The following is a 15,575-nucleotide window of genomic DNA, read 5'->3' as shown; positions in this document are numbered from 1 at the left end:
ATGAACACTTACCGGTTATTTGATAATACTAAGAAATTATTTTAGGTGTGATAATGGCTGTTTTTGTGAATCCTTATCTTTTAGAAATACATATTGAAATATGTATACATGAACTGATAAGGTATCTGGGATTTGTTTCAAAATGACAAGGGCATGATGTAGATAGGAGTGCGGACAGGGCAGGATTGGCCGTGGGCTAATGGCTGTTGAAACTGGGTGATGGGTACATGGGGTCTTAGTACACTAATTGTCTCTATTTTTATATATGTTTGAAATTAGTCCTAATAGTTTTTTAAAAGCCATCACCAAGGTATTATTATTTAATACATAAATAATTAGTGGCATGTATTATTTATGCCACTAACCCCCAAACTAGATGGTAGATTCCCTGGAGCTGGGGGTTTTAACTCTGTGTCCTCCACAAGACCTAGCACCAAGCCGAAACCTAATGACTAATAATTTATACAGCACGTGGTAGTTTACAAAGTACTTAGCCATGGATCCCCTAGTTTAATCCAGTGAAGTGGAAAAAATGAGGAGAAACCCAGAGTCGGAGAATTTGAGGGGGGCAGCAGAGCCTGGAGTTAAAGCTCCCCATGTCCAACTCCCAGTCCCCTGTTCTTTGCTCCATGCCACCCTGGACTCCTAGGGAACTTAACATTCAGTTCTAAAATTCCTGTGTGTGGTCGATGTAACCAGGAACAGCAACTGTTTAGCATGCAAGTTACCAACCTGCAGGACTGGGGAAAAAGAAACTCCACCCACAAACACAGCACTTCAGACTTGTGACAAGGGCCCAGGCTGTGGCCTCCAGTCCACTGATTCCTATCTACCAGGACCCTTCCCGAATGCATGCCCATGCACAAGTGTGCACACACAAAACCAAGACCCCTTAATAAACACTTGACACCAGCAACTGTGTGCCCAGCCCGGCGCTCAACTACCCTGTTGTGGGGTGGGGAACAACGTAAAACTCACCTAGATCTCCGAGAGCTCATACTTCCCACCCTAAAGCCCTTGCATCTTTGAAATCTGCTGTCCCTATTTTATCTGCTGAACAGCTTTCCTAAGGCTCATGACCATGACGCCTGATCCTACCCAAACTGGGAGCCTAAGGGAAAAGGTTCTTCTCTTCTTTTCATGGTAGAGGCAACTCTTTCTTCTAGCCAGAAAAGAGGTGAGGGCACAGCCTGCATGTGATAAACCTGCCATCTGTTGAACCTGAACTTCCCATGGCTCAAATAAGGAACTCCAGGAGTCTCCTAGCAGCAAAGCAGCTGCAGCTGTGACAGCTTCCCAATTGGAGACTCCATCCCCTTCTCCCTTTGGGACCTTCTTGCCTTTGTGTCCCTGTTGCTATCCTCTAAACCTGGACACAGGGGTCCTCTGCTCCCTCTCCAATCTGTAGTCCCAATAATGGAATTTTAAAACTTCAGGAAGACAGAGAGGGACAACATTCGAGCCTTCTTGGTGTCACTTTCTTTGCTTCTCTGCTGGAACTCAGGAGGTATTGTGTTTGAATAAGGAAGGCTCTGCCATCCTCCCCACATGACTCACTGCAAACCCTGTCTCAAGCAAGCACATAGGGCACTCAGCCCCTTTGGTTTGCACACCTTCAGTTCAGCCCTTCTTCTTGCTCTAAACACCTCCAGATATCATCTCTAGGCAGCCTCTCCTGTCCAGGTGGGGGAGGGGAGCTGTAGATGCACAGAGAGGTTTAGCATACTTCAAAAGCAGGAGAGGCAGTGTCCAGTGTGGTGTTTCCTAGCACTAAATATAGAGGTCTAGGGAGCAGAAATCCAAAATCCAAAGTCTAGCACATTAACAAAAAGTCACGTCCCTAAAATGAAAACCAGCCCAGAATGGTCCAGCTAGATGGCAGCTGTACCTTTAGAGTGAAAGAGTTTCACTACCGACCCCTATACCCTTATAGCGAAACACCACCCTTCTCATCACACTCTTCCCGCTGTGAAAGCCACCCAGAACTCACCTGCAGCCTTCTTCTCCATGCCTTTGGGCTGCCCACCTTCCCATCCCATCCACAGACAAGATTTGTCCCCCTTTCATTCCAGGAGGATGAAAATGAGAGGAAAACTCAGAGGGCAATAACACAGGTGTGCGGGAGGGGAGGGAGGAAGGGAGGCGGCAAACCCCGGAGTGGGGAGGGAGCAGGTCGCACGGGAGGAGTCAGGGTTTGAAAATAGCCCTGGGTGTGATTCATTAACTCCTCCTCTCCGCTTAGGCTCTGACTGGGAGAGAAGCCAGGGCCCTGGGACTTGGGGGTAAGCATAGGCTCCAAGCCAGCCCAATCTCTGAGGACCCCAACCTCTGTGGCCCCAGGCTCTGGAAGAAAACTCCCACCTCTCCCTACCTTGGTCTGGCTGCTGTCGCCCACCCCTCCACGCACACTCTAGTTTTCCAGCTGGCTTAGCTGCATATTCACCACAAAGCTCTTCGTGTGCATAGCTGCTGCCACCCCAAGCGTCTCAGAGACAACTTTTTACCTGCCAATTAGGAGCCTGACCCCAGGTACCAAGTAACTAAATGTCAGGGTGAAAGAGACCGGGCCCTTTAGATACTGAAATCAAGCTGCCACCCGAGGTGTGGCTTAAAACATTATGGCCCACACAGTAGTATGACTCGCCTAAGGTCACATGGACTGGCTGAACCCCAGTTTTCTGAGTCGTAATTCAGCGAGCAACTTTCACAAGTGTCAGGAGGAACGTGAACCCCACACTACCTAATTTGGAAATCCCAAAAATCCCACTGAAAAGCCTTTCCTCTAATCCAAACCCATTTTGGACTTTATGGGAAAATGAGACCTATGAAGATGAGACGTGTCCAAACGTTTTCGCTTGGTCCCCGCAGCTACCTTAATACCAAGAAGTTCTGGGCGTTTCTCAGAAGGGAAAGCAATGAGGCAGTGGCCGACGGGAAAACCCATACAGCCGGACGGGGGCTTCCTGGAAATGCCCCGGAAAGCAGAGAAAGGAGAGGGCAGGCGAACCGGCGCGACCCGGCCACAGGGCCTGAAGTCCTGCCGCCCCCGCCCAGCTGCAACCCTCCTCCGAAGCCCCAGAGCGACTGCTGCGAGACCCACGGGTCCGGCGGTAACAGGCGGACAGCTGCCTTCCACCGCCCCACTCGCGAGGCTTCCCTGGAAGTCGCTCGGCTGGCGCGCTCGGGGTCCCCAATTTCGGCGACTCTGATCCCCCAATCCCAGGGGCGGAGGTGGCTCAGCTCGCTTCCTCCCTGTCTCCTGCGTACGCCACCCGGCGGAACCGCTAGGAGAGGGGCCGAGCCGGAGCGCGCCAGAAAGGCAAGGCGGGGAGAGGAAGCCCAGGCGCCCCAGTTTGTCCGGATCTCCCTCTGCCGTCGCCCCTACTCCTACCTGGAGGCCGCGTTCACCCCTTTGGGTTCGGGAGCTGACACAGAGCAAACCGGCAGGAGGCGAGTCCAGGAGGGAATGCTCCGTCCGGGGCACACACGAGGCCTGGGGTCGGGCAGGGGTAACAGTGCCAGCCAGAAGAGCAGCTGCCGCGGCTGCTTAAGCCTTGTCAACCCGAGTCCACTCAGCGCAGGTGGGGAGGGAGCGTGGGCGAGCAGGGCTGTAGGGACGCCCCGCCCACCTCCCCTCGGCCAATGGGGACGCAGTCTGGCCCACCGGACTCGCCAGAAAGTCGCCCAAATCTGGGTGGGCGGGTCACTGCCTACCGGTCCTCCAATGCCCTCGCCGCTGCCTTTCCCTGGGGTCACACCGCTGCCAGGGAGGAGGTGCAAGCCCAACGACTGAGGCCCAAGGAGCGACTTGGCCAGGCACACAGGCTAATATTTATGGACTTATGAATGAGTCTGGCACTGTTTGGGGGATTTAAACACATATGCCATGTGCCTGGGAGAGCTCAGTGACTTGCTCGATAGTTTATGGGATGTCCAGAAGACATAACTTCGGTGACATCTCCAATTGGTAGGGGAAACCCCGATGATTAGGAATTTGAGCAGGAAGCTGCCGTTCCTACCTTGCTCAGGCCCCAGTGGCTCTGCAACTTCTCCTACCCCAAGTCCAAACTCTACCTCTGCAGAGAAATGCATGGAAAACTTGGGGCATGAACATTAATCGTGGCAGGGGAGGGCTTCCAGGAGTTCTGATAGTAAGCACCACCAGAAAGCCCATTGAAATTCAGTAAGAAACAAGAGCCTTTGGCTTTGATTTCTCTCTGGCCTTTCATCGCAAGGGTCCAACACAAGTTCACAACCTTGATTTCATTGTTGAATTGAGGATTCCTATTAGTCAGGACTGAGAGTATCCAGGACCTCATGCAGTTCAACTGCTATCCCTCACATTTACAAAGACAGAAACTGAACAGAGATGACTCACTTAAAGCTACCCAGCCTGGAACTCCTGAGGTCAAGAAAATCTCCTGCCTAAACTTCCTGAGTAGCTAGGATAACAGGTGTGTGCCACCATGTTCAGTTAATTTTTAAATTTTTTTTGTAGAGCTGAAGTCTTGCTATGTTGCCCAGGCTGGTCTCACACTCCTGGTCTCAAATGATTTACCCAGAAAATCCATGGCAGGGTCAATACCTGTACACTGGTTATTTTCTCCATACCATTCCTAGAAGGCAGGAACTGCGTCCATCTAACTTGCTTGTTAGAGTATCCAATACAGATGAGAGCAAAAATATCTGTCTCTGAGGGCAGCAACTTTATCAAGGTCACCCAGGCAAAGACAGAGCCAGGCCTAACCCAGCCCCAAGTGCCCCTCTGCTGTCTAGCCTTCAGTTCACTAGGCCAAACTGAAATTCTCCCACATTCCTTCCCTGCTGGCCCTGATGAGAGTCAGAGGAGCAATGATAAAGTGACACTACCACCACTGTGAGTATCCCATGTATCCCTCTTTCCTCTTGATGGCAGGACTGCCGCTTGTATCCTTTAGCAATTTGTTCAAGGTGAACCAAGTCCCTGTGGATCTGTGGATGAGGCCTGTACACCAGAAGTTAGTCCCAGAAACGAAATCCTTCTGGTGGGTGGGAAGGGATATGACCTCCTTCCTGAGGCTAGGCTTTAACAATTATAAGCATCCTTAAGGCTCTGAGTTGAAGCCAAAGGCATCTTGCCTGTGCACAGTGCTAAAAGCACAAAAGTGGGGTCCTGCAATGATTTTATCATTTTCCTAAGGGCAAGAAACCCTGTCAAAGTCAATTCCATCCACTCCAAGGCACCAAGCACAGTGCTTACAGTACTTTCCTCACTATTGTTTGCTAATGAATGAACAAATGTTGAAAGATATTCAGAGCACAACCAAAAATAAATGACAATCATATGACTAATGAGCAAAGTCAACTTATCTTTAAGTAGATACATTTAACTGAATCAGATATCATGGGTTCTGAGACACCAGCTGTTTTTTTTTTAAGCCATCAAACCAGGAAACAAAAAAGGAGGGGAGTATAGCACAAAACTACCAAAATCGGGGCACTGCTATAAATACTTAGAAGGAGAATTTTGCAGTGCCTGGCGTAGAGTAGATGCTCAATAAAAATGCTTGTCGAATGACAGTGAACACAACTGTCAGGGAAAGCTACAATCATAATATTTGCCACACACATTGTGACATTTTGAAATGGCCCAAGTGATATCAGGGCTATTTCTTTTGGTCTTTTTTGATCTCCCTCTTTTATTCTGGCCAGGAGTGCTCAGCCTGTTTAGCAGAGCAAAGATAGCTCATCCCCTTCAATATCCCTGCCAACCCCTGCTCCCTGTCCCTGACTCTTGCAAGGATTAATCGTGCCCGGAATGGATGAGAAAAATAGTACCTTTTCACAGGCCCATTTCTAGGTTGCACCCTGAGTGACTATGGAGGTAACTGGAAGCTTTAGGTTCTTGACTTCCCCTTTTCCTCAAGCCCTCACTCTTGCCTGTGTGTCCTACAGTACCATTATTGCTGCTACCTTGGATGCCAGCTCAGTCATCAAGCAGGGGAATGTAGAGTGCTTGAAGCAGGTCAAGGGCTGGCAAAAAAAAGTCTGTGTGTGTGTGTGTTTGTGCGTGTGTGTGTGTGTGTGTGTGTTTCTATGCCTGAGGCATGGGGCTTTCCTCATTCTACCACCACCACCACAGACTACGTAAGTCCCACAAGAGGGAGTATAATGGACTCTGGAGCCAGATGGCCTGGGTACAAATGGCCTCTGCTACATACTAGCTGTGTGACTCTGCCTCAGTTTCCTCATCTGGAAAGTGTAGATGATCATCACAACATTGACCTTAAATCGCTGCAGAGCAGATCCACTAGGCTAAATAAACACTTAGAATGATGGCTGGCACGTAGTAAGTGCTTACAAGCGTCAGATATGGTGAGAAGCACTGAGCAATAGTAGAATGAACCCTGGATTAAGAAGTAGTAGAGCTAAATGCTGGTCCCAGTTCTACCACTTTCTTGTTATGCCACCCAAGACGAGTCATTGTGCTACTCCAGCCATCAGTTTTTTCACCTATAAAAAACAAGACTAGAGTATAATACCCACAGGGTAGAGTGGAGACAGTAAATGTGAAAGTATACCGTAAAGACTGTGGCAGGTGGCAGGATGGCACTGAAGGTGCTATAGAGCTAACCTTTGGGGGACCTATCAGCCCTTTTATCCTAGGCTGTGGCAAAGAGCAGTTCCATATACCATTCCCCTGAGCCTCACTCTGAGATGCTTGGGTCCCAATAAGGGCTTACCTAAGGACTCCCAGCAGTCCCCACCCCCTCCCTGCCTGGGAATGGGAGTTGCTCGAGCTGTTGCCGGCAGACCCATGCCCCCACTCTGGAATGGCTAGGTTAATATCCAGAAGGAACCACATAGACTCTTCTACTACTCTTTTCCATAGGAGCTAAAGAAACGGCAGCCAATCACTTCAGGGAATTCAGCTGGGAAGTTTTTAGAACAGGGGTAGGAGCAGTGAGGGGAAAATGAATTACACTCAGACCAGCCCCACCCAGCGCATCAGCACGGGTGGCCTCACACACAGGCTCTCACACTTGTACACGCATTCCTGCATGCCTCACCGAAGCCTGCTCCCTGGTGGCTTGGGGCCCCGGCCAGCCTCATGAAAGGGGCTATTGATCAAGTCGCACAACATAGGATACTCATGGTTCATTAAAACAAACAAACAAATAAAACAAAACAAAAAAACCTTCCTGAGGAGCTGTAGCCATAGGAGGGAGATTTGCACTAAGAAGACAGCCCAAGCAGGGGCAGATGTGGACAGAGGGCATACAGTGGTGGGGAGGGGTTTGAAAAGGTGACGGCCACACAGACACCTCACTGTCTATACATTGCTGAGTGTGGATGGGGGACAGAAAGCTACATCCTGGAAGGAGCACCCCTTCTCAGCCCACAGCCTAGGGGACTCTCACGGTTGCCTCCACCCTCACCCCGGAGCACCCTGGAAGGAGGAGCTCTGTGCTGAGCTCAGAGCCCTGGGCTGGCAGTGAGGGACTCTGGAGCACAGGCCAAGCCAGGCCCAGTACAGGTGAGATTCAAGGGTCACTTAACCTCTCTGCCCTCGCCCTCCCTAAGCTCAGACACAGAGGTGTGGGGCAGCTCATGACTGCCTCCAGGCACTTAGACTGGGCAGGTGGAGCTGGATAACCCAGGCCTGGCTCTCTCCCAGACACGCGGGGGCCTGTCATCTCCCCTCAGCCATCACCAGGCAATGTGCCAGTCTGATGGAAGGCTGGGCGCCAGCATCCACTCGGTAGAGCCCCTGGGCCATGACAGTGCCACAGGTCCCATTTCACACCCAGGATGGGCCTCCGGACTGACCTTACTGGCCTGTCTCCAAGGGGCCAGAGGTTTTCTGCTGCAGGCAGATGGAGCACCCCCCATACACCTCGGGGAAGTCTGCCTGCCCAGCCCTAACAAATAGGTGGGGTCACCCTGGACAGAGCACTTGGTGACCGTGGTGGCACAGACACTCAGAGCAGGATGTCCACCCCAGTGCCCCACCGCATTCTTGCCCTCCAGAGGAAGACCACAACGTGCAGAGGGGAGATGAGCAAAGGCAAGACCGCCTCTGACACAGCCCCGCACCCCACACACAGCAGGCGAGGACAGAAGCACTCCTCTCCGCCCAGCTTAGTCTCAGTCCTCAGCCCTGGAGCTTGCTCCTCCCTGGCTAGGCCCACTTTCCTCATCTGGAAAAAAACAGGGTGGGCCCTGATTCTAGGATCCTTTCCTTCCAGAATGCTCTGCTTCTGTGAGCTCCTCTGTGTGTTCCCATGGAGGTGGGGTATCTGCAAGTCCAGCATGCACAGGGCTTCTGCAGAGCACAGGGGTGGGGGTGGCACGATGGTCCTCTGAGGATGGGGGGTACCTGGGGCCAGGGAAGGAAAGTGAGAAAAGGAAGGGTGGGGAGCCTGAGGGGAAAGGCAGGGAAAGGGAGGGCTGAGGCTAAGCCATCCCACTCCTGGAGCCCTGGTCTCTGCTCCCAGCATTGCTCCCAGCTCACTCTGGGGCTATGGGTACCCAGAGTCCTTGAACAGCCCTCAGGATCCTGCCTCCTTGCCTGGGATCCTTTCAAGTGTCCCTCCAGGGCTGCAGCTCCCAAGGAAAATACCTGGGAAGGGGAGGAGGATCCGGGGAAGCAGAAAGAGAGACTCTTCCTTCCCACTCACAGGCTCCATCGTCAGCCCCCGCCACAGCCTGACCCCACACTGCCACCAGACCTGGCGCCCTAGAAGCTGGAGGGCTGCTTGTGGAGAGGTGTGTGGCTTTTATACACCCTGCCCCCAGCCTGGCCTGGCCCAGCCCTGTGAAGAGGGGTCTCTAGGGCTTGACAATGTCAATTCAGGCTGGCTTAGCCTGCCCCTGGCAAACCACACCCCCGTCTCCTGACAGTGAAGGGCAGCCCTCAGAGGCCCGAGGATGACATCGGAGAGGGCATGGGATGTGTTTGGATGGTTGAGGGCCACTCAGCAAAGGGCTCTGGGCTCAGCTTGGCCTTGGAGCCCATCCACCCTCTCAAAAGGCCTTTCCTCAAGCACGACTGCCCCCCCTTCCCCTCCATACACACACACACTTACTAAGCAGGAGTTCTGATTTGCCCTCACCCAGGGATGGAACTTCCCCACACACATGCATCAGCCATTCCCGTAACATGGTTACCCAGACCTTGTCTGTGCTAAGCACTGGGCAAGGGACAGGGTCAGAGAGTGGGGCGGGGAGGCCCACAGCCTGGGTCCCTGCCTTCCTGGAGCTCCCATGTCAGTGGGGGAGGCAATGGCAGCCCCTGACAGAGAACACCCATCCCAGGCAGGTGGGTAGCCAGGTCAGTTCCCAGAGGACAGGGAGGGAGGGGTAGCCAGGCTCCCAGGGTGGATGGGACCTGATGACTCTATATCAACAGACCCCCAAGGAAACAGTCCTAGCCCCCAACACCCAAGGCTCCTGGGTCAGGGCCAGGCAGCTGTCACTCTGGCTTCTACTTTGTTTCTACCACGGATGAGCTGTGTGACCTGGCTGAGAGTCTTGCCCTCTCTGGCTCTCTGTGTCCCCATAAGTACAATCAGAGAGTCTGTTATCAGAATCTCCAAGGGTCCTGTGTTTCAGCGTGCTCAATTCCAAGTTAAATCTATGGTGAGAAACCCAACCTAGTTTGCTATTTCCTCCCTGCCCTTTGAGTGGAATCAAGAGCAAATTAGAGCTGTGTGCAATAATCCCAGCTACTTTGGAGACTGAGGAGAGAGGGATTTTTAAAAAGACAAAGTGCCGGAGACTTTGGGAGATCCCTCAGAGTCCCATTCCTTGGGATGGAGCTCTCAGGCAATGCGAATTGGTTATAAAGGTGCTGCCAGGGTTTCTGGGCTGTGTCCTGCACCTGGGGTACAGAGTAGGAACGTAAGGGGCCCTTGGAGTGATAGGGGCATGTAGGGAGGTACTGTGTAGGTGATAACACTTAAGGATCTGGAGACCAAAAATAAATAAATAAATAAGAGATGAAAGGACAGACGGACAACTCAATGACAAGGAAAAAATATAGGCTGAGGGTTAGACATATAGTGGGACAGGAAGACAGGAGGGGGAACAGGCAGATACCAAAGGCAGAGACGAAGAAGGTGCGGGAGGAATGGATGTAAAGGGACATACTGTTTACTAAACGCCTACCATGTGTTAGTAACCAAGTGGTGTTCTTTTTGAGCAGAGGATGTAGACTGAGGCGGGTGAGGACTAAGCCTCACCCGCTTCGGACTGGGATAAGAGGATGCGGCACCCATAGGGCGGGGCAAGAGCTGCCTAACAATTAGAAGAAAGAAGGCGTGCGGGGTGGAAAGCCTCAAAAGGGGGCACTGCCGGCCAGGGGTGAGGTTTTAGGCAAACGGACATAGGACTCAACGATGAAAACCGGGCTGGAACCAAACAAGAAGGCAGAGGGGAGCAGGGAGCTTCGAAGAGCCGCTGCGGGAAGCTCTCCGCGAAGCGCAGCGCAGCCCTGACCTCCCCGCCCGGGGCTGCCTGGCTCTCAGTTCACCTGGATTCCAGCGCGGCGCGTCCCACTGGGTGCCCTTCACACCCCACTGAGTCCACGTCCGTGGCTTCGAGAGCCGCAACGCCGGACCCCAACCCCGCGCCTGGGCCATGTGTCCGCGGGCGCCGCGCGGTGCCAGGCGACTCAGCAGCCCAAGAGCGAGCTGACGAACCGGAGTGCTGGCGCCTCGGGTAGTTTTGCGCCAGGACTGAGCGAACCCGCGGGGAGCCCGGGGAGGGAGGGGCTGAGCGGATGATGGCTGTGTTTCCCCGCCCCCTCAGTCGCGACTAGAAAGTTCCACGCCCCCACCTTGAGCAGGAACTCCCCCTTTTCTAGCCTCCAGTCATCTACTCAGCGGTTCCGCCTCTCCATCACCATTGGACGCCTTCTTCCAGGTTGGAGTCACCTTCTTTCCAGCCTTTTCCAACTTGGCCACCATTCGAGAGTTGTCTGTCCACTGATTACTCTCCTTTCTGTTCTCATACCTCAGTGCAAGATAGTGCGGGTGTCTTCTTAGTTATGGGGTCAGCCCCTCCACCTCCTGTCTGCCCCCAAATCTCACCAACCATGTGACGTGGAGGAAGGCCTTGTGCAACAGCCAGATGGAGAAGGAAACAATGGCTCTGGCCATCCTGGCAGACTGACTCACTCCTCGGCGTCCCTTACCGCCCCCTACTTTTCACTCCTCCCCGCAACCCCGTTTTCTGACTGGCTGGCCTGAGCAACTGACCAGCTGGATTCCACCAACGACACTTTGAAATCTTTCTAGTACCAAGAATATCCTGAAGTGGAAACAGCCCTTAGACTCCCTTATGCTACAGATGGAAAACTGAGGCCCAAGAATGCAAATGACTTGGCCTTCATCTAGGCTGGGGCAGTTATCTCTATGTTGCAGGACTGTTGTAAGGATCTGAAGGATTGATCATGGTGCCTGGCACGGAGTATAGACTCCATCAAGAAAGATTAGCTTTTATTCTCAAAGAGTTTAGCCCCCGGGCATGTACCACAAAAAAAGCCTGGACCAGGACTCTAAGGTACATAACCTTTTCTCTGATACATAATCCCCACCACAGCAAGCAAACTTGCATTACCTGACTTGGGGATGGTGAGGGGGTCCTGTCTAAATTTGTTTACAATGGAGATAAGGCCAAAAGTTACCAACAGCTCTCAGACCAGGTCATTTCCATTCTACTTCTGTTGGTGGCCAGTAAAGGGACCAAGATTCTAGTAGAGCCTCTGCACTAACTGTGGCATAACCTGGGTGATTTCTCCTCTCTGAGTCTCAGTTTCCTCATCTGTAAAATGAGGATAATATTCCTATGACACGATGGGAATGATGAATGTGCATTGTGAACGATAAAGGGGTACATGGGTGAAGGTCACAGCCCCTACCCTCTACTGTCTCCATACCTTGTTCCTGGAATCTAGAGCTAAGCTACTCCATTTGTGAGGGATAAGCTAGAAAAAGGAAGTGCAGTTTCCAGTTGATTTGTGCTTATTTGCATGATATTTGCACCCACTTTTCATGAACTCAGTGTCAGAGCTGGAAGGAAATTAGCGGTTAACATGTTGATCTTCACGTCGTGCATCCCTTTTCCCCAGGGCAATGGTGGCATATAGTAGTAGGTGTTCACAAAATATTTACTGTCTGAATGAATGCATTCTTCATGTGGGAAGCAGACTTGTGCAAGGTCGCACAGTGAGTTGTTTCAGAACCAAGGCAGATCTGACTCTGCTCCTCCTTCCACTAGGTCATTTCTACTTCACGGAATTATTATTTTTTTCCTTCAAATGACCATAAATCAATGGGAAGCCCATTTCTCTCTCCCAGCACCCTCTGGCCTATCAGCAGTCCCCATTCTGGACTAGCCCAGGCAGGACAAACAGTCACTGGGATGCCCCTCTCTGGGTCCAACTTTCTGCTGCCACTCTGTTGACTCCTGAGTTTGGAGCAGAGCCTGCACTGCGCCTGCCACAGGGGCAGCCCCCCTCCCCACACCCCGCTCCGCCCACGAAAAAGGAGGCCTCAGTCAGCTTCCTCCAAGCAGAGGAGTTTCCCTTTTGCTCTCCGGTTGGGCAGGAGTGTGAGACACAGCCCCAGGCAGCGGCAGCAGCAGCCTAGAAGGAAGGGCGGCAGCAGTCACTTCCCACCCTGCTAAGGCATCTCCCGCCCTGTTTAGTTCCGCGCCTATTTCCTGAGTTCTGCTGCTTCAGCTCCAGCCACAGCTCCGAAGATTCACTTGAATCACAGAGCCCTGGAGCCGGGAAGGAACTTCGAGGTTATTTATTTCCACCTCCTCCCTACTCCAGGCAGGAGTGCCTGCTGTTAGCAAAGAGGAGGAGAGGGGGCACCTTACTAAACCTTCACAGCTTCAAGTTTCTCCTCCAGATAATGGACATAATATGACACAGAGCTGACAATGGTGCTGTGAGAGGGGATGCAAGGATGGATCTAATAAAAGCTGATGTGGATTGAGCACAAGCTATACCAGACATTGCTCTAAGTGCTTATTTAATTCTTACCACAATGCTCTGAAGTATATATATCATCATCATCACCCCAGTTTACAGATGGAGAAACTCAGGAGCAGCAAAAGTAATCCAAATTGCTCATAAGTGGCGGTGGCAGGATTGGGACCTTGAGCCTCCATCTTCACCCATATATAATGGTAATCATCATCATCCTTACCCCCAGAGAATGATTGACCCTCTTGAGAGTTACTTGAATTCACAAGTGTTTGTGTTACTGTAACTTTTGTATTCAAGTACCCCCTAAGGGCTGTGAGGGAAGAATGTGATGAAACCTTGGGGGGCTGATGATGTAAACCTGAAGTGTTGGCTCCAAGTGGGAATGTCTTTGAAGTCCAACTCTTATCTTAAACATCCACTTGAATTTTCAGTTAACTCTAGTATGCATCCTTGTTTTCTTATTAAAATTCATCTTTTTCTTCCTTAAGCCTTTGAAGAAAATGTACACTCCAGGAAGAGGGGACATACCAATCTAATACCTTCATATGCCTCCAGGCCATGGCCTTGTACCCCAGGGGTAGTAGGCACCTGGTTCAGTAAAAGATAGGCCCTTAGTCACTGAGAATAGCTAAGGTTTATGGAGTGTTTGTCATGTGAGCCAGCATTCTAAGCACTTTCTACATATGATTTAATCATCATATATAACTCTATGATAGGCTGAATTATTATTGCTACCATTTTCAATGGGAAAACTGCAGCATAGAGAGGTTAAATAATTTGCCCAAGGTCATACAGTTTGAACTGTCAGCTTTAGCTAGTAACCACTATACACACTGCCTCTCAGGCCACATGAGAGTTTCTCTTACCTACCTACCTCCACCACTTCCCACCAGGATGATTGATTTGATTCTTGGCAGAAGCAGTCCTGATTCCAATTAGAAGATCAGCTCCTTGAGGGCAGAGACAAGGGGGCTCCCTACTGCCCCTTTTCCCATATCAATGCTAAGCCTGGGGCTGGGCCATGCACAGGGCTGGTCCAGCATTCAGATTTGGCAACTGACTGTTTCCTGGCTGGTGGCAGTCTCTTGGGCCTAGCACCTGTTGAGCTGGTGGATACAGCACTAGCATTTCACACAGGAGTCCTCTGCCACCCTCTGTGGCAAAGATCTAGCTTTAGAAATGGCTGTCCACCATCTACAGGGACAAGTCCACACTTCTAAGATTGGCATTCAAAGCACCACACAAGCCTGCCTGGTTAACGCAGGTGGCATTCCCAGAACACACCTCCTTAACCCACCAAATGTGCTACATGTGTGCTTCTCTCTCACAAGAATGCTCATCCTTATTTCCTTTACATATTTCACAAACATTTATATGGTGCTTTCAAGGTACCTGAAACTGTTCTAAGCTTTTTGCACATTTTAACTCATAAAGTCCTTACAGAAACCCTGTAGGTACTATTATCCCATTTTACAGATGAGGAAACGAAGACACGAAGAGATTAAATTATTTGCCGTATCTCCTGTACTTGGTAAAGTCCAACATACCCTTTTAGTACAGTATCTCCTATGAATAGCATAAGCTGTTCCCTTTCTGGGTGACTCCACAGCTCAGTTACATCAGCAATCATTCTATATTGAGTTTAATTATCTATGTTTTCCTGCCCAATAAGGGTTTGAATTCTGTCAGCCAGGGGCTGTATTTTATTATTAATGGCATATCCATTGCTCAGGAAGGGATTTGGCACAGCGTTAGTACTTGAGAGGATATTCATTAAAAGATTGAATGCACTGGGCGCAATGCCTCACCCCTGTAATCCCAGCACTTTGGGAAGCTGAGATGGGTGGATCACTTGAGGTCAGGAGTTTGAGACCAGTCTGGCCAACATGGTGAAACCCCATCTCTACTAAAAATACAAAAATTAGCCGGGCATGGTGGCGTGTGCCTGTAATCCCAGCTACTCGGGAGTCTGAGGCAGGAGAATCGCTTGAACCTGGGAGGCGAAGGTTGCAGTGAGCCGAGATCAGGCCACTGCACTCCAGCCTGGGTGACAGAGCAAGACTCTGTTTGAAAAAAAAAAAAAAATTGAAGGGTGAGTGAGTAGGTGGGTGGGTGAGTGGAAAGCCCAGGAGCAACCTTGACCAGACCAAATGGTGGCTGAGAGATTTGAGGTTTTCTTTCCCCCATGTTACTGAGGAAAGGAGCATAAAAGTGATTCAATGACCAAGCATGAAATGCAACCACAGGTGATCAGAGGGGAAGAGAGAGATGACCTCCCCCAGTCCCACCATTGGTGTGGCTGGACCAACCCTGGCACCCTGACCACAAAACCACTGGGCCGATGAGGCATCTAGTTAGCGACGAAAGCCAGCAACTCTTGGGGTCTGCTGTGGAGAACTGAGCTCACTGGCTTCTCTGTTTCCCCCTCAAAGGCTGCAAGCTTGCCTCTGCAATTCAGAGGTTCATATGGAAAAGAGAGAAGGGCTTAGATATCTCCCCAGGGAGTTGGGGTTTGTTGCTTTTGGTCTCAAACATTGTGTTTCAGTGAACTTACTCTGTCCTTCCGTTGCTGGCCACATGCACTTGGCAGAAAAGT

At 51.1% G+C, this 15,575-nt stretch overlaps 1 protein-coding gene across 11 annotated transcripts in view; it reads right to left on the bottom strand.

The window, feature by feature from the left end:
- STARD8 (StAR related lipid transfer domain containing 8) overlaps positions 1-15,575 on the bottom strand; it is a 79,413-nt gene that overhangs the window by 30,002 nt on the left and 33,836 nt on the right. For 3 of the 11 annotated variants that reach the window (XM_017852748.1, XM_017852749.1, XM_017852758.1), the window contains exon 1: positions 10,514-10,704. The exons of 3 other annotated variants lie outside the window; for them this stretch is intronic. In XM_017852748.1, the coding sequence (XP_017708237.1) occupies positions 10,514-10,622 (109 nt within the window). In that variant the 5' untranslated portion in view covers positions 10,623-10,704. Of the gene's footprint in view, positions 1-1,990; positions 2,073-3,391; positions 3,578-10,513; positions 10,705-15,575 lie in introns of those variants that run through there. 5 more of the 11 variants (XM_017852753.1, XM_017852754.1, XM_017852756.1 and 2 more) reach the window with 3 other exon arrangements.

Source organism: Rhinopithecus bieti, unplaced genomic scaffold (assembly GCF_001698545.2).
Source record: "Rhinopithecus bieti isolate Rb0 unplaced genomic scaffold, ASM169854v2 scaffold_35857, whole genome shotgun sequence".
NCBI classification, from domain to species: Eukaryota; Metazoa; Chordata; class Mammalia; order Primates; family Cercopithecidae; genus Rhinopithecus; species Rhinopithecus bieti.
This window is presented reverse-complemented; position numbering and strand designations above follow the sequence as displayed.